Source organism: Eumetopias jubatus, unplaced genomic scaffold, assembly GCF_037043125.1.
Source record: "Eumetopias jubatus isolate StellerSeaLion01/CBP00866 unplaced genomic scaffold, mEumJub1_p1.0 scaffold_5, whole genome shotgun sequence".
Classification (NCBI taxonomy): Eukaryota; Metazoa; Chordata; class Mammalia; order Carnivora; family Otariidae; genus Eumetopias; species Eumetopias jubatus.
This window is the reverse complement of record NW_028274811.1, coordinates 58,216,687-58,238,311: the sequence shown is the minus strand read 5'-3', so window position 1 is coordinate 58,238,311 and position 21,625 is coordinate 58,216,687. Positions and strand designations below refer to the sequence as shown.

General features: G+C 40.9%; 2 protein-coding genes across 9 annotated transcripts in view; one reads left to right on the top strand and one right to left on the bottom strand.

Annotated features, from left to right (window-relative positions):
- Nucleotides 1–21,625, top strand: part of WDR41 (WD repeat domain 41) — a 98,891-nt gene that overhangs the window by 47,431 nt on the left and 29,835 nt on the right. For 4 of the 6 annotated variants that reach the window (XR_015768182.1, XR_015768179.1, XR_015768180.1 and 1 more), the window contains 6 exons: nucleotides 938–1,122; nucleotides 4,090–4,211; nucleotides 5,033–5,121; nucleotides 5,942–6,075; nucleotides 8,765–8,967; nucleotides 18,737–19,028. Coding sequence is in view for 1 of the 6 variants with exons in the window: in XM_028114582.2 (XP_027970383.1) it covers nucleotides 938–1,122; nucleotides 4,090–4,211; nucleotides 5,033–5,121; nucleotides 5,942–6,075; nucleotides 8,765–8,917 (683 nt within the window). In the remaining 5 variants the exon portion in view is untranslated. Of the gene's footprint in view, nucleotides 1–937; nucleotides 1,123–4,089; nucleotides 4,212–5,032; nucleotides 5,122–5,941; nucleotides 6,076–8,764; nucleotides 8,980–18,736; nucleotides 19,029–21,625 lie in introns of those variants that run through there. The other 2 variants (XR_003611007.2, XM_028114582.2) reach the window with 2 other exon arrangements.
- PDE8B (phosphodiesterase 8B) overlaps nucleotides 11,802–21,625 on the bottom strand; it is a 212,045-nt gene continuing 202,221 nt past the window's right edge. For all 3 annotated transcript variants that reach the window (XM_028114580.2, XM_028114581.2, XM_088023357.1), the window contains 5 exons: nucleotides 20,260–20,477; nucleotides 18,750–18,870; nucleotides 16,397–16,564; nucleotides 14,120–14,249; nucleotides 11,802–13,586 (listed from right to left, as the gene is read on the bottom strand). In XM_028114580.2, the coding sequence (XP_027970381.1) occupies nucleotides 13,477–13,586; nucleotides 14,120–14,249; nucleotides 16,397–16,564; nucleotides 18,750–18,870; nucleotides 20,260–20,477 (747 nt within the window). In that variant the 3' untranslated portion in view covers nucleotides 11,802–13,476. The remainder of the gene's footprint in view (nucleotides 13,587–14,119; nucleotides 14,250–16,396; nucleotides 16,565–18,749; nucleotides 18,871–20,259; nucleotides 20,478–21,625) is intronic.

Here is a 21,625-nt window from a genome sequence, read left to right as displayed (position 1 = left end):
TTCTTAGTGGGCTTCTGGTTGGGGACTGGTCACCAGAAAGACCAAATGGTGATTAGAAACTTGGAATTTTTAGTTCCACCCCTCATTTTCCAGAGAGGGGCTGGAAATGGAGTTAATAATTGATCATGCCTACATGATGAAGCCTCCATAAAAGTCCTAACTGTGGGGTTTGGAGAGCTTCCAGATTGTCCCCCACGTGGAGGTGCTGGGAGAATGGCAGACTTGTAGAGGACATGGAAGCTCCACAGCCCTCCAGCCCTTCCCACACACCTTGTTCTACAGATCTCCTCCATCTGGGGGTTCGTCTCTCTGTACTTTATCATATCCTGTCAAAATAAGCTGGTAAACAGGAAGCTTTTCCTGAGGTCTGTGAGATTCTCTAGCAAATTAACTGAACCTAAGTGGGAGCTGATTGGTGCGAAGCACAGGTAACAGCCTGGATTTGCAATTGGCATCTGATGCTACCTCTAGGTAGAGTGTCAGAATGAGTTATATTGTAGGACACTCAGAGTCGCAGAATTGCTTGGTGTGGGAAAGGCCAACACACATCTGGTGTCACAAGTGTTGTAAGTGTGGTAGTAGTGTGACAGCAAAAGAGAGACACAGGAGAAGTGTCCATTTTCTACACAGTATATGATCCAAGGTAAGGTTCTTTTATTTCTGTTCTCTAGTTAGTTAACCAGATAATCCAGTGAGAGGCATTTCTTTCCTCACTGAATTGAAATGCTGTTATCACATCCTAAATAACCAAGTAGACTTGAGTCTCTTTCTGGTCTTGCTGTTTTGCTATATGTATCTTTCTGTTTGGCTTGTCTAGGTACCTCACTAGTCTAAATATTGTTGTTTTATAGAGCATTACAAGTAGGCAGTCCATTTCTTTTTTACCTTTAGCCTACGTAAAATGATAACTAATGAGACAAATATGAACTCTGCCTAGATGTGAGTTTTGTAACTGGCTCCCATGTTGGAGAAATGATCATCTGGGATATTCTGGACTGGACCGTGCAAGCCTGTGAATGCAACTTCTGGGACCCATCCCCACAGCTGGACACCCAGCAAGAAATAAAACTCTGCCAAAAACCAAACGACATTTCTATTCATCATTTCACATGGGATGAAGAGGTAAAAAAAAAAAAAAATTTGAGAAAATATCTGTAAACTTGGCTTTTTTAATAAACCCAGTTTCTAATTTTTTTAACTTAATCTCTTGATGGATATAGAAAGGTATCATTCCCCACGTTCAGGTTATGCTTTAAAATGTTCTGATATTTTTCAAAGATTGCACACCTTGCACTAAAAAAGCCTTTTAATCTTAGCTCCTTTCTGTGAGGCAGGAAGTGATTAAATGTCCATAGATTTAAAAACACTTGAAATTTTTGGTTGGATTAAATAATCCCATAGGATTTGAGGATAAGGCTTAAAATGCGCTTTCAGAAACACTTTGGGAAAGGATCTTTTGAAGATGCTTGTGCATTTCCTGCAGAGGTAAAGGAAATTAAAAATTTTAGGAATGTTTTTCTCTTAGTCTACTAGCATTGTGGGGCGAGATGATTTGTGTGAGAATTACTAAATTCATTCCTTTAGGCCCTGGTGGTGATGCTATTGAAATACTTTACATCTTTTTTACCAACAGATTACTGAATGTTGGCTCTGATCTGTACATTTCTTCTTTTGCCTTCACAGGCTTAGAAAATGTGTGCAAAGGGGGCTTACTTCTCTAAATGTAATCAGAAGAAATGTTTAAGAGTTGCAATCCTTGAGTTACAAAGAGGGGGAGGCTTTTTTTTTTCACTTTATTTTGTGCCTTTCTATACTGTTTACCTTTTATAATCATATGCATGTTTTTTGTTTTAAAGTTTATTTAAGTAACCTCTGCACCCACCGTGGGGCTTGAACTCACAACCCCCAAGATCAAGAGTCACATGCTCCTTCAACTGAGCCAGCCAGGCAGCTCTGCCTGTTATTTTTATTTTAAAAAACTCAGTGATAGTGTTATGGATGGGGAGAGAATGGTCCATTTTTTGTTTTCTTTGCACCTCTCACTTTAAAAACAAAAGCAAAACAGAATACTCACATGCCCAAGGATTTTTTTTAAGATTTACTTATTTATTTAGAGAGAGCGAGCTTGGGGAGGGGAGGAGCAGAGGGAGAGAGAGAATCCTGAAACAAACTCCCTGCTGAGTGGGGAGCCCAACGTGGGCCCCATCCCAGGACCCTGAGATCATGACCTGAACTGAAATCAAGAGTCAGCTGCCTCACCAACTGAGCCACCCAGATGCCCCCAAAAGTTGTTTTTTAAATCCACACTTTATTTTGGAAAAAAAAAATTAATACATACGATAAACATGTTAGGGTCTCAGAAAAGATGGAAACTACATTTCTAAGAGTTGTGGCCCTCAAAATTATATATATTTTTTTCATTTGATAACCTCTTTTGTTTATAAAAATTAGTGTTTAAGGTTTTTCATTTTGTATTTTTAATCTCAAAAGTTCTGATTGATGCTTATTAACTGCTATAAATGCTTAATAAAGCATTACTCAGTTTTCCCTAGTATTTCTTCTTTATAGAGGTTTGTTTTTTCTACAGGGGGCCATTTTCTTTTTTTTTTTTAAGGTTTTATTTATTTATTTGAGCGAAGAGTGAGCAAGAGCTGAGGGGAGGAATGGGGAGAGGGAGAAGCAGACTCCCCGCTGAGCAGGGATGTGGGGCTCCATCCCAGGACCCTGGGGTCATGACCTGAGCTGAAGGCAGATGCTTAACCGACTGAACCACCCAGGTGCCCAAAGGAGCCATTAATTATTGATGATAGGTGACTGATGCAGTGATTCTGAGTAATACCTATCCAAGAGCTCATTAACTCTCTAGTTGTGTTTATAATTTTCTTTGTGACCTTTGGTAAATCACTTAAACTCTGCACAGATTTCTTAGTTTGTAGAACTAGTTTTGGGGCTTTCTTTGCATTTGAATTGCTACCCATAGGGCTCTAGACTTTAGCAAGTTGGCCAGCTTTTATCAGTGTCCCTGACACTGGTCCTCAGCTAGTCTTGCTAAATGCAGAGTACCAATGCCTAGGGCCAAGGGGATCATTCCAGATTTAGACTCTGATAAGCCTTAGGGGCATACTTTGGTCTAAATATTATAGGTCTGAGTTGGGTTTGTAGCCTTTGAGGCTGCATGAGAAGACTTTTTTGGTATAAAACAGGGAGGCAATGTAGGGGTTTTGAAAGGGCTGCCTTACTGGGGTACCTGTTGCGTAAGAAAGTGATTCTTTAGGTGAGTGCTACCAAAGTCTAGTGATTGCAAAATCATTTCAGAAGCTAGGTGGTGTGGTGTGAGGCAAGAGCAAGGGACTGGAGTAACATGACCTTGGTTCTAATATCTGCTCCATGTCTTAACTTTCTGAGTGACTTCAGTCTTCTTTTAAAATTTTAACAGGCTTATCTGGAAAATGGCAATAGTACTTGCTTTCCCTACCTTAAAGAGATGTTGTGAGGCTGTCATAAGAGAAACATTGGTGAAAGTATCTTCAAAAAGTTAAAGTTGTTTTAGTAAGAAGGTATTTCTAGTAATACATTTGGAAAAATGTTTTTGCAAATCCTTCAGGGGATCCTAAGATGATAGTGTCCGTACAGCATATGCTCTTGTGTGTCCTTTATCGGTCTCTTGCATGCTTAAAGTGTGGAGTTCAGGTCATTTTGCTCACATTGTCCAGGCAAAAGAAGCTAAGTAACTTCCCAAGGATAGAGTGTTATGTGAATGAACACCTAGGTAGTAACTCAGCAGCCTCCACTGTAGGCCATTCTGCAGCCATAGTCACTCTCAAGTTGTATTTTAGTGAGGGAAGAAGGTGATGCTAAGGCGTGTAATATGCACAACTTCCTCTGTGTTGGTGGTGGTGTCCTTCTACCTTTTAAATGCTCTGAGCTTTCCTTTGCACTTCAGGGGGCAGTATAGTAGGTAGGGCTAAGAGCTAGGAATAGGGAAGGTAACGGTGGCTTTCTGATGTTATAGCCAGGCTGGAAATCTGTTATACTGTGTAGTGGTAAGTACTAATTTTATGCCCATTTCTGAACTTTTTCCCCCACCAGAATGTATTTGCTGCAGTTGGAAGGGGTTTATACGTGTATAACCTTCACATGAAGCGTGTGATTGCTTGCCAGAAATGTGCCCATGACTCTAATGTCCTGCACATTGCCAAACTTCCGAACAGGTATACGGTCCCATCTGTTCTACAACAAATGAAAGAAACTCACATTTCCCAGCACCACCAAGGTAATTTCTCAAGTGGCAAAGCTTATCTGGCTCCCTGGTTTGACCTGGTAGGTTCTTTGGGAAATGGAGAATACCCATGGCTGTCTCTAACAGAAGAGTTTGTGGCAGTATGTTACATTTACAAGAAGCAGCATTCAAATGAATTACATTGAATTTGATGATAGGAAGAGATAACGTTAAAATTTGGTATTTATTTAAAAAGACAAGGTCTTTTGGGCACTATGTGCTCATTTTTCTTCTTCTATTTTCCATAAACTCATATTTTCATTGTAGTTATTGATGGCCAGCAAGAAATGGTCATCTCCTTGTTGTGTGAGGCTACTAAGCAAGGGCTTTCCTGTTGGGATAATTTTGGCTGCTGAGTTTCTAGGGATGAAATTACAGGAAGGGAATACTATTTTCTGTGCAGGATACTGTTAGTGTTAGAGCCACCCTGAGAAGAGATACTGTGAGAGGAGGGAAGGGGGGACGGGTCAGGATACTGTGAAAGTGTAATTCATACTGTTTTTGTAAATGTGTTTTACAAAATGGGATGAAGTATTTATCACATTTGAGCCAGTTTAACAGTGTAACGGGTGCCCTTCCCGAAGAGTGCTTTTACTTTGCATTGTAAAGCCATGTTAAATTACGATTTTTATCAGCTCCTGCCCAGAACCGAAGAGAAGCGGTTGAGGGCTCCACTGATTTCTTTCACTGCAGATTTCGCATTGGCCCTCCGTGGCGCATTCTCTTTTTATTACTGATTTTCTGTTCTGACAGGCAGTTAATCTCATGCTCGGAAGACGGCAGTGTACGCATTTGGGAGTTAAGAGAAAAACAGCAGCTTGCAGCTGAACCTGTACCAACAGGTGTGTCTTTTCTTCTATGAAAGGCAGAAGGCGCATGTTCACATGAAGAATATGCTAGTCGGGATCTCGGATCATATCTTAATATTGCTCTAATGTAGAACTGCCTGTTTTTTTTCATCTCAAGTCAACTAGTATTTTATTGTTTTAAGGGAAACTCTAATTTCTGAACAAATGACCCATTGACGTAATTATTCATTTTATATTGTCTGTCATAATACTTGATACACAAGGAGGATTTGTACCATCAGATACCAAATGCAAGTTTTCTTTCAGCCTGGAAGCATTAATATTGAACTCAGTTTATGGAAAAAAACACTTTTGTGTTTATATCATAATCTCATGAGCTCTCGACCTGCAGGTGTTTGCTTTGAAAAACAAAATCCTGGTTCATTAGCAACCTTTGCATAAGAAATCAGATGCTGCTACCTCTGGAGTTTCTTCTGATCATGCGACGTACTAGGACACACGTTGCTTTTCATCTACACTTTGTTGATAGATCTGTGTTGTGGCTTTTTTTTTGGACACTGACATTCAGGGCTTTTACTGCTCTCCTCTTTTATTCCCAGTGCCTTTTTGTCATGTTAATACACCTTTACCTGTGGGTGAGTAGGGGCAATAAAAGAGATGAGCAGCAAACCTGGTAGTTAAGATGAAATAACAGATTTACAAAAACGCTAGCTTAGTGTTTCATACCATCCCCTTAGCCCTTGACTAAAGTACAGAACATCTTTGCATTTAAATTTTCTGTTTTTCTGATCTTATATTCTAAGTAACGAGTCCAGTAATTTTGGAAATGACCAAAATGATTTTGTTTTTCTAGGTTTTTTTAACATGTGGGGATTTGGAAGAGTGAACAAGCAAGCCAGCCAACCTGTTAAAAAGCAACAAGAAAATGCTCCTCCATGTTCATTGGAGCTTATTGGAGATTTGATTGGACACTCCTCATCTGTGGAGGTATTATTTTTAATAGGCATGTAAAGGTTTAGGGCATTCATAAGGACCTATACTTTTTTTTTTTCTGTATGTTTTTGCTGAATCTAAACATGGATAGGTTATAGTATGTGCAATTAAGATCTCCCTTTACAGAGACACAAAGTGATGAAGCAAGGAATGTGTTGCTTCTAAAAATGGGCTTAATCACCATTATTTATGAAATGGAGACAGCCAAGAGTCAGACGATGTGAATCATGTTGCATACCTAACAGTAGTAGAGGGTGCATGGAGGGTTGGGTTATATATGTAGAATTAAAGCCTTGCAGAATGGAATTCCAGGGGCCTTTATCACATTCATGAACAGAGTACTGTTTTTACCTCCTCTTGAAGGATATTTTGTTAGCTTTCCTAAGACTTAGGGTCTTGGTTATTGTTGTGCATATATGAAAATACTAGTTGAGAATTGTAAGATGTATACAATTCTGCCTTGTGGAAATTGAAGTACATTAATATTTACTGTATGCACCATTGTTGATAATGAAAGGAATAAGATCATTAGAGATAAGGAGAGGATTGGAACTGGTAGTAGTATAAGCAGAGCCCTAAGTAATGAATTTCTTAAATTGTTCTTCCCTGTTTCCCAGCCAGGGAGGAACAAATTACTTTTCATTTGAATGTGCATTTATGCTTCAGGGCAGCTGCAGTGCACTTACCAATCATTGCTTCTGTTTTAGGCAGTATACTAGACACTGGAGTTTACGAAGATACAGGTCATACAATCCTTGCCCTCCTAGGTCTTCTAGAGCGGAAGGGTACAGCCCAACTAAGTTGTTAACCTAAGCTGCTCAGGCAGGCTCAGATGACTGTAGACAGCTAGTGCTCAGGAATTGGAAGGTTGGGGAGGGTTAACATACATAGCCTTGTGACCCTGAGTTCCCTAATGGTGGGTGTGTTGGGTCTTGTTTATCTTTGCTTTCCTCTAACACGTAGCCCAGTTGTTTTCCTTTTGTTCTGTTTTTTAATTTTGCTTTTGCTTAGGTGACTATTGTGTAGTTTGGTATTGGGGAGAACAGAATGTGGTAGAAGTGCAAAGATTGCATCTCCGTGGTGGCATGAGCAGAGTGGCTGGGTTGGAGCAGTGGTTTTCTGTGAACAGACACTAGTAGGAGATAAAGCCTGAGAAAGTAGTTTTGCATCAGATTAATTTTGGCTTCATTTTTAAAATAGTAGGTACCCACTAAAGGTTTTTAAATGGTGGGGGTAGGGGCACCTGGGTGGCTCAATCGGTTAAGCATCTGCCTTTGGCTCAGATCATGATCTCAGAGTCCTGGGATCGAGTCCTGCATCAGGCTCGCTGCTCAGCGGGGAGTTTCCCTCTGTGCTCTCTTGCCCTCTCTCAAGTAAATTAATAAAATCTTTTTAAAAAAATAAATGGGGTAACCTTCAAAGTGGCATATCTGCCATAATGTAGACCTGAGGAATTTTCCTGAAAGTGTTGACATTGAAGTTTTTCTTTAAATATCTCTGGCTTCTTTGAGAAAAATCTTGGCTCCCTTTTAGGTGCTACCTCCTGAACTTCCTCATTCTTCCTCATTCCTTTTATGTTTTTACCCTTACTCCCTAGCCAACCCTGTTACTTGTAGTATTTTGCTCCCCTCCTTCCCCCTCTTCACTTACGGATCATCAGCTGAGGCCTTATCCTGCTTTGTTCAGAATTGTTATTTCAGAGAGAACTCCCATCCTGTTCTTTGATGTTGTATTTCTCTCCTTTGTTTTACTCTTGCCAAGCTCTGCTCTCTACTGCAGAGGTAGCTCTGCTGCCTTTTCATGAACACTTTTCTTTTTTCTTTTTTTCTTTTTTATTTTTTAAAGATTTTATTTATTTATTTGAGAGAGAGAGAATGAGAGAGAGAGAGCACGAGAGGGAAGAGGGTCAGAAGGAGAAGCAGACTCCCTGCTGAGCAGGGAGCCCGATGTGGGACTCGATCCCGGATCATGACCTGAGCCGAAGGCAGTCGCTTAACGAACTGAGCCACCCAGGCACCCGAACACTTTTCTTTTTTAATTCTTCTCTTCCAGCCTATTTCTTCACCAGGCATGACCTTCCCTTCATTTCAGAAGTTTTAGATTTTTGAAGCTTTGACAGTTTCGGTGGTTACTGATCTAGATCCTCTCTCTCTGTGGCAAATCCTAGTGTGAACTACATTTTTTAGTACCTGGTTACATGGTCTTTGTTTCAACTATGGTGTGGTTTTCAGAACGGAACTAGAACCTCCTTCATGGTAGGGACCATGGCATATAGATGGCATTCTGTAAATGCTTCTGGATTAGAGAGCTCAAGCCAGTGTTTGTCTTGCAGAATTAGGAGTTTGGACGTTTTACTGGTAGCCATTTGTCCATAAATAATAAGGGAGGTATAATTGATGAAGCAGTTCTGGCAGGACTTCTGACATAAATTTAAAACAAATACCTGAAGAATTCGATTATAGTAAAATTGAAGAAGATGCTGTGGGAATTCACAAAGATAGGTAGTGTAGTTCTGATTATTAAAATACAAGATAATGCTAGACCATTACACAACTTCTCCTGAAAAATGAGTTTTATATTCAGATTCAAATAACTCTGCAAGTTACCTATCTTACAAGCACATGTTAGTCTCGCCTTTTCTCTCTGAAGTTCCTATAATCAGTGGCTTTAAATTTCTTCACAGATGTTTCTGTACTTTGAAGATCATGGACTAGTGACATGCTCTGCTGACCATCTCATTATTTTGTGGAAAAACGGAGAAAGAGAATCTGGATTGCGCAGTTTAAAATTATTTCAAAAGTTAGAGGAGAATGGTGACTTATATCTTGCGGTCTAGTTGAAGGAATTTGGAGCACATGTGCATGAACCTTGAACATCAAATACAGGGTAATACTCAAATTTGTAATGTATTGTTTTTTTAAAGAGTTTAAGTAATCTCCACCCCCAGTGGGGGACTTAAACTCACAACCCCCAGATCAAGAGTTGCAAGTTGTTTCTCAGGTATTAACATTCACCAAAGAATACACGGCAAGTTTTTTGTTTGACTTTTCACAGAGCAGTAACCTGAAACCACTGAGGAAATGGGTCTAATTTCAGCAGTGAATTTTCAGAAAGTACTCAGATCAGAGCAAAATATTGGTTGATAAAGAATTTTAGCCTAGTGTCCGTATAGAAAATTTTTTTAAAATAACACTTAAAAAAAATTCTATACCAGAAATTGTATGAGCTTACGTTTAATGAGAAAAGTGCTCAGAACCTCTCACTCACTTGATTTAGTATAATTTCGTTGCCTCTAATTACATTCTTATTCATCACGAAAATTTTTTTAAAAGTTACATGTACTTTCATTTAGGCCTTTCTGAATTTTGAAGTACCTGCCTTTATTCTCAAAATGAGTATTTTAACTATACCTGTTTTAAAAAATTTATGAGCCTACTTTTAAGAAAATATATATAATTATAGAAGATATTTTGGGATAAAAATGAAAAGTCCACTGAATAACAGGTAGGACGTGTAGCACATCTTGAATTTACACCTTGAGACCTCCAAGAGATTGTGCTTTGTGTTGCTGCTCAAGGGGTGAGTGCTGGGTTTGAGCTGCTTCATTTGAACCTAGACCCTGTGAAGAGGTGGAAATAGAACAGCATAACTGTGGCATTCGTTAGAAGTTTTTTTTTTTGTTGTTTGGTTTTCTTTAGAACCTGTTGGATTAAGAATCTGTGTGATAAATATATCCTACCTCCTACAGATTCCCTGGTCTTTGGTAACTAATTAAGAATGTTCTGTGAGCAAACTTGAGTCTCTTACTGTTTAACTCCAACTTTTTTTGTTGCTGGTGCCAAGTAATTTGTTTAAATGCTTTTGTTGTGTTTTAGTTTAGCTACTACAATTCCTATAAACTCAGATCAATAGGAATCTTACCACGGTGTATTTTTCCCCCATGTGAATTGGCCGAATAGTGATTAGCTAGATTGGGACCGGACCAGCACCTAGCTCTCAGATATGCCAGGGATGAGAGCTAGATCAGTAAAGAGGTACAGTGTTTCCCAAGTCAGAGACTGGAGCGCAAGTACCTGATTGATCTTACCGTTCCTCCAATATGAAATACTTGAGAAAGGCTTCATTTGTGTAGTTACTTGCTGTGACCACTCAGATTTAATCCTCTTTATCACCCTACCAGCCTTAGAACAGAATATTCTTTCTCCCCTTTGGTACTAAAGAATAAAAATTAAAAAAGAAAGGAGTTATTCTTAAAGTGCTGATCAAAGAATCCTATTACAATGTTGGAAGACTGATCCTTCTCCTTTGCTCTCTGCCTATTCACCTGTTCATCCCACTCATCTCTAATGGAATTTTTATAAAGTGTTTTTACTAGTTTTATCTTTGACCATTGCTTCCACAACTACCTCCAGACTGGAAGAGCTAAGGTCATCTATGCCAGACTGATGCCCTAATGTTAGGAATGAGGAAACTGAGGCCCAGGCAGGTAAGGCCTTGCAATTAGCCCTATTCCATCAGATTGTTGACCACTTTAGTTAGGTATCTCTGAGTCATTTTCAGCCTTTAAAATTTTCCTCAATAGCTGGACTTTCTTCTGTTACTAGCTAGCTTTTTCTTTGGACATTTTACACGAGGTCTTTTTCAAGTTGTTTGCTTGAGTTGTATAAGACCTCTTCCATGAATTATACAAGGAATTCATAGATTTTTAACTGCTTTATTTCCTAATAGGTTTTGGGTTAGTAATCTATTCCCATGGAGTGACAGAAACTATAGGTGAGTTTTGGGAGCAACCAGTACTGTAAGTAGCACCATTAATCCTCTTATCTGTCTGGAGGGAAGCCCCCCCACTAAGGAAGATGGGAGCTTCTAATAGGGCTCAGACTTGATGGCTGCTTAGTAGTTGTATATAGACTGCTGCTAGAAGTTGACCTTGAAGCACCCAAAGTAACACTATGTAGTGGGCCTTCTCATTTTTATTTAAAAATCCCCTATTACCTCCCTCTCTGGCTGTCTTCACATAATACAAGCAAGAGCCTAAATTTCAGGGGCACTGTATCTTTCCTTTCTCAGCTGGAGGCTTGTCCTTTGCCCCCAAGACTAACCAGTCCTGACTTAGACAGGAAGCAAATTTTAAAATCTAAAATTGGAAGTAAATAATGACTTAGAATTATAAAACGTTGTTACCTCCACAAGAATGACCTTATAACTAACTTCTAATGAAGTAGTAGTCCTAATGTGACTTCTACCTATATTAGATTGCATTCTTCTCAATCAATAGGGGTCCCTTCAACACAGAATGTTTTAGTAAACAACTAAGTATAAAGAGGCATTTATAATAGTTTATACCTGCTGAAAGACTATATGGAAGAATATAATACTTAGTTAGCAATTCAGAGGATTACACGCTGATTAAGATCATAGCTGTGCTAAAGCTTTGGTACCTGGCAGTCTTAAAGCCTTTAAGTTCTTATGAAATTAATCTGACATTACAGGGAGTAAGCTGTAACATTCATACAGAAAATGTCAGACATCTTGATAAATGTTACTTACCGAATGGAACTGAAAGTGACATGGCAAGGTAAAGACTGTCCTTGTCTGGAGCCAGCTTCTGAAGCCTAGGCAAGTTTTTTAGTTCTTTAAAATGGGATTTTGACATTCTGACTTTAATGTGTCTGAAAGTAAAGTGTGTGACTCATGAAATAAAGGACACTAAAGCGAAATTTTGAAATAATGAAAAGTTTAGGCCAAAGAGATAAAATAAAAAACAGCTGTTGGGAATGAAAAATGGCTGTAGGAATTTAGTTACAAGTACATCACAAAAACATTTTCATCACATTTACATAGTGCAGCATTACAACGCAAAGCTAGCTGCTGTCCTGACCAAGCACATTCGCTTTTCTAACAAAAATAATTTAGATACATTTCTTTGCGTGGAATTGTCATATATGATTTCATTTTTTGGTACAAAACATAGAAAAAAAACATTGGCACGTTATGTAGTGATAAGTCATTTTTTTCTTCCCATGTACTGGTTTCAAGTGTTCTGCATTCCAATTTTCATTTGAAAAAAGTAACTACTATTCAACTAATTCAGCCTCTGTTTATACCTCTTAAAAATGCAGCAGGGAGTACAGAGGATTTGAAAAGGAAAAGGAAGATATTTTGTTTACTGAGTTTGATATTTACAATACATAGAGAAGGGTTGTTTGGTAAAAGAGAAAGGAAAATCTCAAGTCTGACTTCATGTAGATCACAGAAAGTTTTCAAAAGAGCTGTATAAAAATATGCACTTGTGCTTTAGAAGCTTTTAGCATACAACTAAGAGCATAAAATAGTATTTACTGCTTCCCCTTATGCCTATTTTCTGATCTATTTACACATCTTGCAGTCTTGTCTTTTTTACATCATTAAAGCAAAATGGCAAGGTCTCAAATATAGATAGGTTAAAAACATCTGAACCTTGAAACTGCCCAATCCCTCCCCTAAATATATATGTATAGATGGTACACGGCACAACCTACTCCATGGACTTATACCCAGTAAATTTAGAGTGCTTTAATAAAAATTTTAAACAGCAAATGTATATAAATTTAAAAAAAAAAAAAAACTTATCCAAGGGCAAATTTAATGGCTTTTATATACTCACCATAGTGCCTTGTGACTGCCTCTGTAAACCAGCAATAAGGGAAGCTCTTGGATTCCACTCCCCCCAGACAAGGTGTCAGTCCCTTCCCCATCATGAAGGGCTTTGTGTTAGAATGAATTTCTTTTCTAGGAAGGAGGGCTACACGGGCTGCTGCTACCAGTCTACAGAAGGCACTCACCAGGCCGAGGCTGTGGTCTGCCTTGGGTGTCACACCACTGAGCAAAGGAACTGCTTAGCCATGAGGCGGTGAAACTAACTAGTTTATCAGTTATTTGGTCCTAGTTGTTTTGCTCATTTTTTATATAGTTTCTTGTTCTTAAGTATTATGAATCCTTCAGACTGAGACTCTTGAGGAAGATAGTCAAGCTAACAGTGACTTTTATGGTAAGAGACGAGCTGAACACTAAGCTACTTTGTCATCCAGCAAGATGGGCTCACAGGCACCAAGTCTTTGCTGCATGTGTCCTGCTAGTAAATGAGCTCCATGGTTTGATGAGGACAGACAGGATGACAACAGGACAAAGGATTTTGCCCTGTGTTTATTCTGTCTCTTCAGTGTTCAAAAGAACATGTATTTTTCTTCATGGAATGTAACTTTCTAAAAATGCAGTTTGGGGACTTGGATGATTCAGAGTCCAATATTAAACACCATCTCTTTAACCTCCTCACTAGAAAGGAACACCTCTTATTTACATGACTGTGATTCACAGTGCCCTTTGCAGATCCTGAGGTCCCCTTCGGTCTTGGCTCTAGCTGTCAGATGGAAGCCTCAGACTTTTGCACTTGAGGTCATCTAATGTCTTCCAGTGTTTGTAGTTATCAGCCAGATGTTGCATCAGGGCTGGCAGATGGGCAAAGGCTGCAAGGACATCAAAGGATCACAAGTTAGGTGGCCGGAACATGTGTAAGACTGGGGCTCTGTGGGACAGAGTGGGGCTCAGAAGTGGAAGAGAGGCACTGTAGTGCACAAACGAGTATGAGAAGGTAAGTTGTTAACACTAGCTTCTGAAATACAAACAGGCCCTTTGCAGTTAAAAATTGAAAAGCCACTTATCAGCAACATTACAAAATGTATTCAGTCTACTCTTAAGTCACAGATTCTGTTGGCATTCTTTCTAGAGGTTCTCCAAGGACAGGCTAAAACTGTTGCAAGCTTTGGAAACCTATGCTTCCCAGAGGTTAGGACTTGTTGCTGCAGTTATCAAACATCCATTGAGTTTTCAAAGTGCTGGGGATGCAGAGTGCACATGCGCCCCACCCCATCTGGCTCCAAACAGCCAACAGCTAACTTTTCACACACACGCAAACAAAATTAACATTTCACTTACACCTTTAGGCCCAACTTGTGTCATTAACAAAATATTCTGGGGGGGGAGGTGACAGATAACTTACCATCCCAAGCATCAAACATGTCTGTTATGAAGTAGTCAATGAAGGAGATTTGGGATTTGGGGATGCTGCAGGTGTTCCGGTCAAACACTGGCATCACCACAGGGAGCCCCTGTCTCTTCTCCTCATCAGTCTACAAGAAATGAGAACACACACAGGGCTGGGGCACCTGAGGAGCTGTCCCAGTAGCATCTCATTTCTCAGAACAACTCTGAACATGGGTCCTCATCCAACTGTAGGTATGAAGACATCGGTTCAGGAAGCTTCCGAGGCTTATGTAAGTCAACCACCTGATGAGCGGGGGTGATTAAAGGCAGGTCTTCTGACTCTGAAGTCTCTTGTATGATACCAGAACCCCTCCTGAAGCACCGATCTCAGGATTCTTAACCCGTTTCTGGAGATGTTTCCAAAGTCCTACTAGTACCACCAAATGCTAACACAAATGGAATACTGCTCTTTATAGTAAGGGTGCAGAAGCGTTCAGGAGGCGGGTGGTGAAAGGGCTTAGGCCTTAGCGTGAATCAAGGCACTGCCACCAAACTGTACCAGGAGTCACTGTATTCTTGACTATCACATGCCTGAAGTTTAAAAAGCCAGTTCTACTTACCAGTACCCTCACTGAAGCAGGAGGAATTATTAATAAATTTTGACCTCTGAGTATATGTCCTTTTAAAATTCTCTGTTGTGACAAAATGGGAAGTACACTGAAGCCCTTACACTGCATACCACAGTATAATGAGGTTGTCTGGAGGAAAAACATTTATGCAGTTGAGCTGAAGCAGCCTCCTTGTTCTATTTTTACTTGAAAGAAGGGCAAACTGTGATTGTTCAGGTTTGGGTACTGGTCATGTGGCTCTCTCAAGGAGTGTGTCAGTCTGAGAATTTTGCACAGTAGAGTGTGTGTTTATTTGTGTAAGGCCAGCCTGTACTGAGCTGAATATTAAGATCCCCATTTTCTTGATGGTGTGCTGAACCAGAGGCCAGCTGATCAGAAGCCTCATTTCTGACTTTTGACTTTTAGGCCACAGTGCTTGCGAACATTAGTACATTCCTTTTTGGGAGAAGGACACCTGAACAAGGAATTTACTTTCCTATTCTCCATTCCCGTACTTAGAGAGTAATTACGAGTAGGATTTTAAGCCCTCTCTATGGGTCCTGGGAGGCCCATTAATGGCCTCCTACCAGCTTTTGGCTCAGCTTGCTCATTTCAGGTTAATCGATAAGGCCTCTTTAAAATCTCCACTATTGTTCAAGGAGTAGTTTGGATTTTTTACTCTTACCCCTTCTCTCTGGCAAGCTCAGAACTGCCTGTCCTACTTTCCTTCACTTCAGGAGCTCGTCTTTCCAACCTTGAAAGCTGCAGTTAACTTACTGAGTACTTGGCTGGTCATGCCCCTGCCAGCCCTTCTGGACACGATGAGCCATTCTTTATCCTGCCTTCGTGGTACACTCAGCCATACTGGCCCTCCCACAGTGCAGGACTTGTAACTGTGTGTGTTTCTGTTTCTGTCACACACATGCACCTCAGCCCTCAGAGCCTCTTCCCTGGAAGTAGGCCTGTATTTCAGACTAATTTCTGGATTTTTTTCCTTCAACTCCACACTGGCAAAGTGAACTACATATTGCTACTCTCCTTATATAAAAATTCTATTTTTCTTCCTTACTAATTTTACACATGATACTTTCTCCCCCAGAAAGTCCTTTCCTATTTCCATATATCTAAATCTTTTCAAAAAACAGAAACACAACTTTAATGCCATTTCCCCCAAAGGTTTTTTTTAAATCATCTAGGAAACATATCTGAACTCAGATAGCACTTAGCATACCTCCTTTAGAGATACTTCATATTTTTAGCCATGTGTGGACCTATCCTATGTCTACACCTCTCCCCTACGGTTTATGAGCTGCCAATGAGTGGGAGTGTGTCTTGCTCCTATCTGTGTCCCCACAGGGCTCAGTGGAGAGAAGAATAACCTGGTAAGTGAATGGACGGTAGCCTAGTTTTTGTGGAAGTTCAGGATCTAACATTTTGATGATGAAACGATACTTCCAAAGGCTCAGTTTATCCCCTTTCTCCTAGAATGACTTTGGTCAGTGACCAGCCACATCAGTCACTCTTGAAAGGAACCAGAAGTGTACTCTGGGCCCAGGGTGAGCCATTTCTTTCCAGGGAGGATTCATTTATTAATTGATGGCTACTCGACTGGAAAATCTCCAGAGTTCCATGACCTGGAACCATTTCCAGAAGAGAAGTGGAGCTTCCCTAGAGAGGCAGTGTACCTGTGCAAAATACTCCTCAGAGATCCTCCCAGCCCATTCGATGCACAGGTCCAGGGGGCGACAAGGGTTGGCTACATCAGCACACTTGATCATCATACGCTTGATCAGGATTTGGTTTTCAGGAAAGTTCTTCCCAGTAGGGTTGCATTCACAGTCGCTGCCTTCAATCTGGAAAACAGATGGTCACATTAGGGTTAAAATGATGTTATGACCACAGGGACCAGACATTAGATGGTCAGCACCCAGGCCCATTTAGACCTGACTGGGACTCAAGTTTTCCCATCCTTAATTCCATATATAATACACTGACCTATCCTTGTACAAAAATAACCTCAGTCAAGACAAAAACAGTTTAAAACCTCAAACTCCCTATCACCATTCATCCAGTCCCTCGCTGCCATGCTCTTCCCTAGAGGTAACTATTACAAGCAGGGTTTGGATTTGTTTTTAGGAGTTTGGTATGTCGTTTTCAAGGAGAGTTTTTCTCCTGATTTTATCAGGATGTGTAAAAACAACTTCCAGGTTTAAAAAAAATCTATTAAAGAAAGATAGGAAAGAACACATACATATGACCCTTCAGTCATTTCTTCACTTATTTCTACTACTTATGCCTGCTCTCTCCCTCTCTCTCCTATTACTTCTGTCCCATCCTTTCCTGCTTTCTTTCTCTTAAGGCATCCGTCCACTCAGGCTTTCCTGGCTGCCGCTCTGACTGAGTGGTGGCAAGTCACAAGCCATGTACATTCTGGGTGGGGTTTGGGGGGCAAAGAGCAGAAAGTGGCCTGGGACTGGAATGGGTGTATTCAGTCCTGTTTAGAAAGACCAGTTATGCAGGAGTACAGACCTAGTGACTGATGTCAGGGGTCCTGAGCAAAGTGGCCAGCTCTGTGACTAAGGCTTACATAAATGCAACAGTAAGCCAATTACACAAAACCTGGAAGATTGCTATTTTCTGCTTGCAAAGACATCAGATTGTGTGAAAACACTTACTTAGATTTCCAGAGCTCTGCCAAGCTGAAAAACTGCATGACATTTTAAGGGTTTTTGTTTTATTTTGAGACTAGACCTATCTATTAAACCATCAGTGGACAGAATTATGTTCTGAGGGTTGATTACTTACCACTGGTAAAATACTGCTTACAGTAGACACTGGTAAATGATAAATCTCAACACAGAGCGCTGGGAGCTTACTTTAATAGGTGACTTTCCTCAACTCTAAATTCTGTATAATTTTTCTCTGCTGAATCCCCAGATCCTTACCCCCATAAGTCAGTCTCCTAAAAAGAGAGGGCCCTGGCATTATGCTGTGGGACCCCTGGGGGATGAAGTAGAACAGGTGAGGTGGAACTGTCCATCTACACTGGTCATGTGATGGGTCCTACACAAACAGTTTCCTTACTGATCATCAAGTTACTTTTAAGACAACAGTTCATCATCCATCCACATACGCAATCTCTTCTCAGTGGAAATGAGCATAAAGCTTTCCTGATTTTACAGGGCTATGAACAGCTTCATGGTTTCGGAGGTCAGTTGAACTCATTTTAAAACAACAGAGGTGTGAACCTTCTGTGCATGTTTCTGAAACCCAAGTTTGGAAGGGCTTTAAGGCAGGACTAGGGTATATCAGTAAATTAAAAAAAAAAAAAAGACATAAATGCTTTTGTTTTCAACTAGCACTCACAATTTGACTCTATGGAGTCTTTAGGTACTGATGTTTTTAATGCAAGTCAGCAGAAATAACAGTTCTTTAAAATATCCACTTTTTTTCCTAATACTAAATTTCAGCTATTTTTTTATTTTATTGAATTATTTTAATTCCAGTATAATATACAGTGTTGAATCACTATATTGTACACCTGAAACATGTATAACAGTTGTATACATCGCTCAAGTGTCCATCAGGGCGAGTGTGCTCTTTTATCCCCATCACCTATTTTCCCCTTCCCTCCATCCACGTCCCCTCTGGTAACCACCAAGTTTGTTACCTGTAGTTAAGAGTGTTTCCGGGTTTGTCTCTCTCTTTTAAAATAGCCACTTTTGAGGTCTCAAATGACAGAAAATTAGAAAGGGCTTTGGATCCTCTAAAATACCCCCATTTAGGCTAGCCTCCACTGTCTGCAGGCCTCTCTGTCTCATTCTTTGGGCCTACCTCCTCCTGTCACCATGGGCCTTATCTCAGGACCTTTCTTTCAAGGAGCTCAGGGTTACTGCGGCCAGCACTTCCAGCCCTTCTTTACCAACTCCAAGCAGATAACCACCTTGTATGCAGGATGAAGAGAAAGTGTGTTGAGGCCAGAGTAGCCTCTAATGGAAATAATACTCTCATGTATCTTATTACAGGGGAAATGCTTACCTCAGCTGCCATTGGCTTATTGATGCTGTTCACAAATTTGTTCACATGTTCAAAGTGTTTGGTCATCTCTGTTGCTAAAACCATGTCAATAATAGCCTGGCGCAGTGTTCGGTAATGGGTCCTAAAATAACCAGAAGACAAAGAGCCTTGTTCATTTCATGGCCAAAATGAGAACTGTTCTGCTACCATTTCACCACACTTCCACAGTGTGGGAGGAAGCTGGGGGCACGGAGTTGAGAACTGAGTGCAGATCATCAAGTTTACCTGCTCCTCTTCCCGGTAAGCAAGGACCTGTTGATGCCATTCCATGGGCCCCAGTACAGCTGACCCTTGTAGGACGTGTGTGTGTGTGTGTGTGTGTGTGTGTGTGTGTGAGAGAGAGAGAGAGAGAGAGAGAGAGAGAGAGAGAGAGAGAGAGATGTCACGTAGCAGGCACTTACTTTACAAAATGGTTTCCTTCTACCTTCCCTTGGCAACACAGAAACAGCCAGGTGGAAGGAAATGACAAGTTCCTGCCTGGCAAGACTGCCGGCTCAGACACGGGGATTTCTACTACAGAGACTTGTCAGTACTCCTTTAGATGGTGGCATTGGAATAATGTTTTCCCATGAATAAGTGGTTCTCTAAGATAGAAGGGGTAATGCATGGAGCAACATACCTGCCCAAAATTACTCTCCAGTTCCTATCTTTTTCTAACCTCCAGGAGCCAGAACGGAGAGCTGAGTAAAATTGGCTCTTGGAGAAAATTCTTTCAGTGAAAGTTCTAAAAACAGTCCTTGACACTGATGAAACTTTCTGCAGGTGGAATAACTGGTCTCCATGTCTTCTCAGATTTCTGGAAACCAAAGAGTTAGGTTCCTGTTGATGCATGGTCCCTGAGGCCAGAGTGAGCTCTGTGCTCTATGTATGCTTGGTCCTCCAGAAGTGCTGCTCTGCGGAAACTAGCTGTAGCCTGACCGCAGGGTTAGGGCAGCCGACAGGAATTGCTCCTGTTCCCAGCTGGCCCACGCTGCCCAAATGGGAGTACAGCGGCCAGGAAGGGGGAAGCCTGTCCAACCCTTTGGGCTCTAACAACTCTGCTGGGACCTGTCGAACAACACTATCTCCTCATGTGTTAGGTTTTTAAGGGGCAAACATTGACCTGGGGAAAGATGAGGAAGGATGCATTTTCCTTGAGTTAACAAAAGGTGGGAGGTCCTCCTGGGAGGGTAAAAATATTTGCTGTACTTACTAGTAAGACAATATTTTAAGTATTTTGTGGTATGTAAAATGTGTCCATGAACCCACTGAAAACCAAACAAAATTCAGAAAGATGAAAGCAGTCTGAAAAGTACAGGTAAGCTTATAAGGGCAAGATTACTATTTTGTTGTCTGATAACAGTGGTCCAACTATTGTTACTTCTCCTTGTTCTTACCCTACGAAGCAGCTAAGTACTTGGGGAAGTTAGGGAAAACGGAATTTCCCACTTATACTTCACAAACCTGAGCACAGGACCCAAGCACAACAAACCTGTCAATGTTCTTGAAAATGTTGCACTTGCTGTCCTTGGCTGTGAGCTGGAAAGCCAGCGCGGTGTGGTGGCTCTCCAGGACAGCAGTGTCGTTATAGAGCACGGCGAGTTCACTGCCTGCATTGCACAGGAAGGAGTTGGTCCTTCCCGGGTGATCCACGTCATGCACTGTGGCGGCGATCAGTGCTGCCACCTCATCCAGCTGATCAAGGCTTCCCTGGGGCCACAGGGAGGCAAGGTTGAATGTTATCCACTGGATGTCAGAGACCTACACTCCTGTCTGACCCGCAGGAGGGATAGGATTATCAGAATGTTTTCTTAGCCTGATGAGCCTTCTCTGACTTCCTAGGAGTTGAGAGGCTACCTAGGATATGCAGCATAGCAGAGTATCTGGAGGAAAACCAAAATCTGAGCTGTGCCGTATGACAGATATATTATAATGGATGCCTAAATTCTTTTCCCGGCACCCATTCACTCCAGTTTTTCCAGGAAGAAGCCAAACAGGCCTTTTCAAATGCTGGCCCAGTGGTATTGCTATGACACTTTCCCATGGGTGGAGAGAACATAGGGTGGCCTATGGTCACAAGTATTACTTATTTTATTTGCTTACTTATGCAAAGAATGAGAGAATGGCAGTAAATGGCACACATACATCAGAACTCTTCACACAAAGGTAAAAGGATTCGAGCCAAGCAGTACAAGAGAATCAAGGACAAGAAAAAGAATTTTCCCAGGACAACTAAGGTTAAGGCAGCTTTTGCAGTTAAAAACAAAATTCAGCTCTAAGCTAGCAGATGGCAAAGGCAAAAAGGGAGACCCTCTTTCTTAAGCTCTTGTTATGTAATCTGAGAACACAAACCAGAGCATAAGGGCATACAAATGTTTTCTCAGATTACAGCTTTAGGAGGAGGTTATTAAATGGGCTACTATCATGTACGAGATCCTATACCTTAGCACTTCATTCAGTAATCTATTATAGGCTTACTGGATTCTAGGTAGAGTGCTGGCACTACAATGATGAACTACACGGGCATGTTTTCTGCACTAATGGAGTTGACAGGTTAGTGGGAAAGGCACAGATAACACACACACACACACACACACACACACACACACAATGATGAACTACACGGGCATGTTTTCTGCACTAATGGAGTTGACAGGTTAGTGGGAAAGGCACAGATAACACACACACACACACACACACACACACACACACACACACACACACACAGAAGTAAAAGTAAATCTCTGAGCTCAAGAGCCCCTTCCAGCCCAATTCTCCCAGGTTCCTTGCAGTTCTACATTTTCTGATTCTCTGCCAAGACTGTCAGAATTAGAAAATGTCTTCGGAATTTTAAGTAT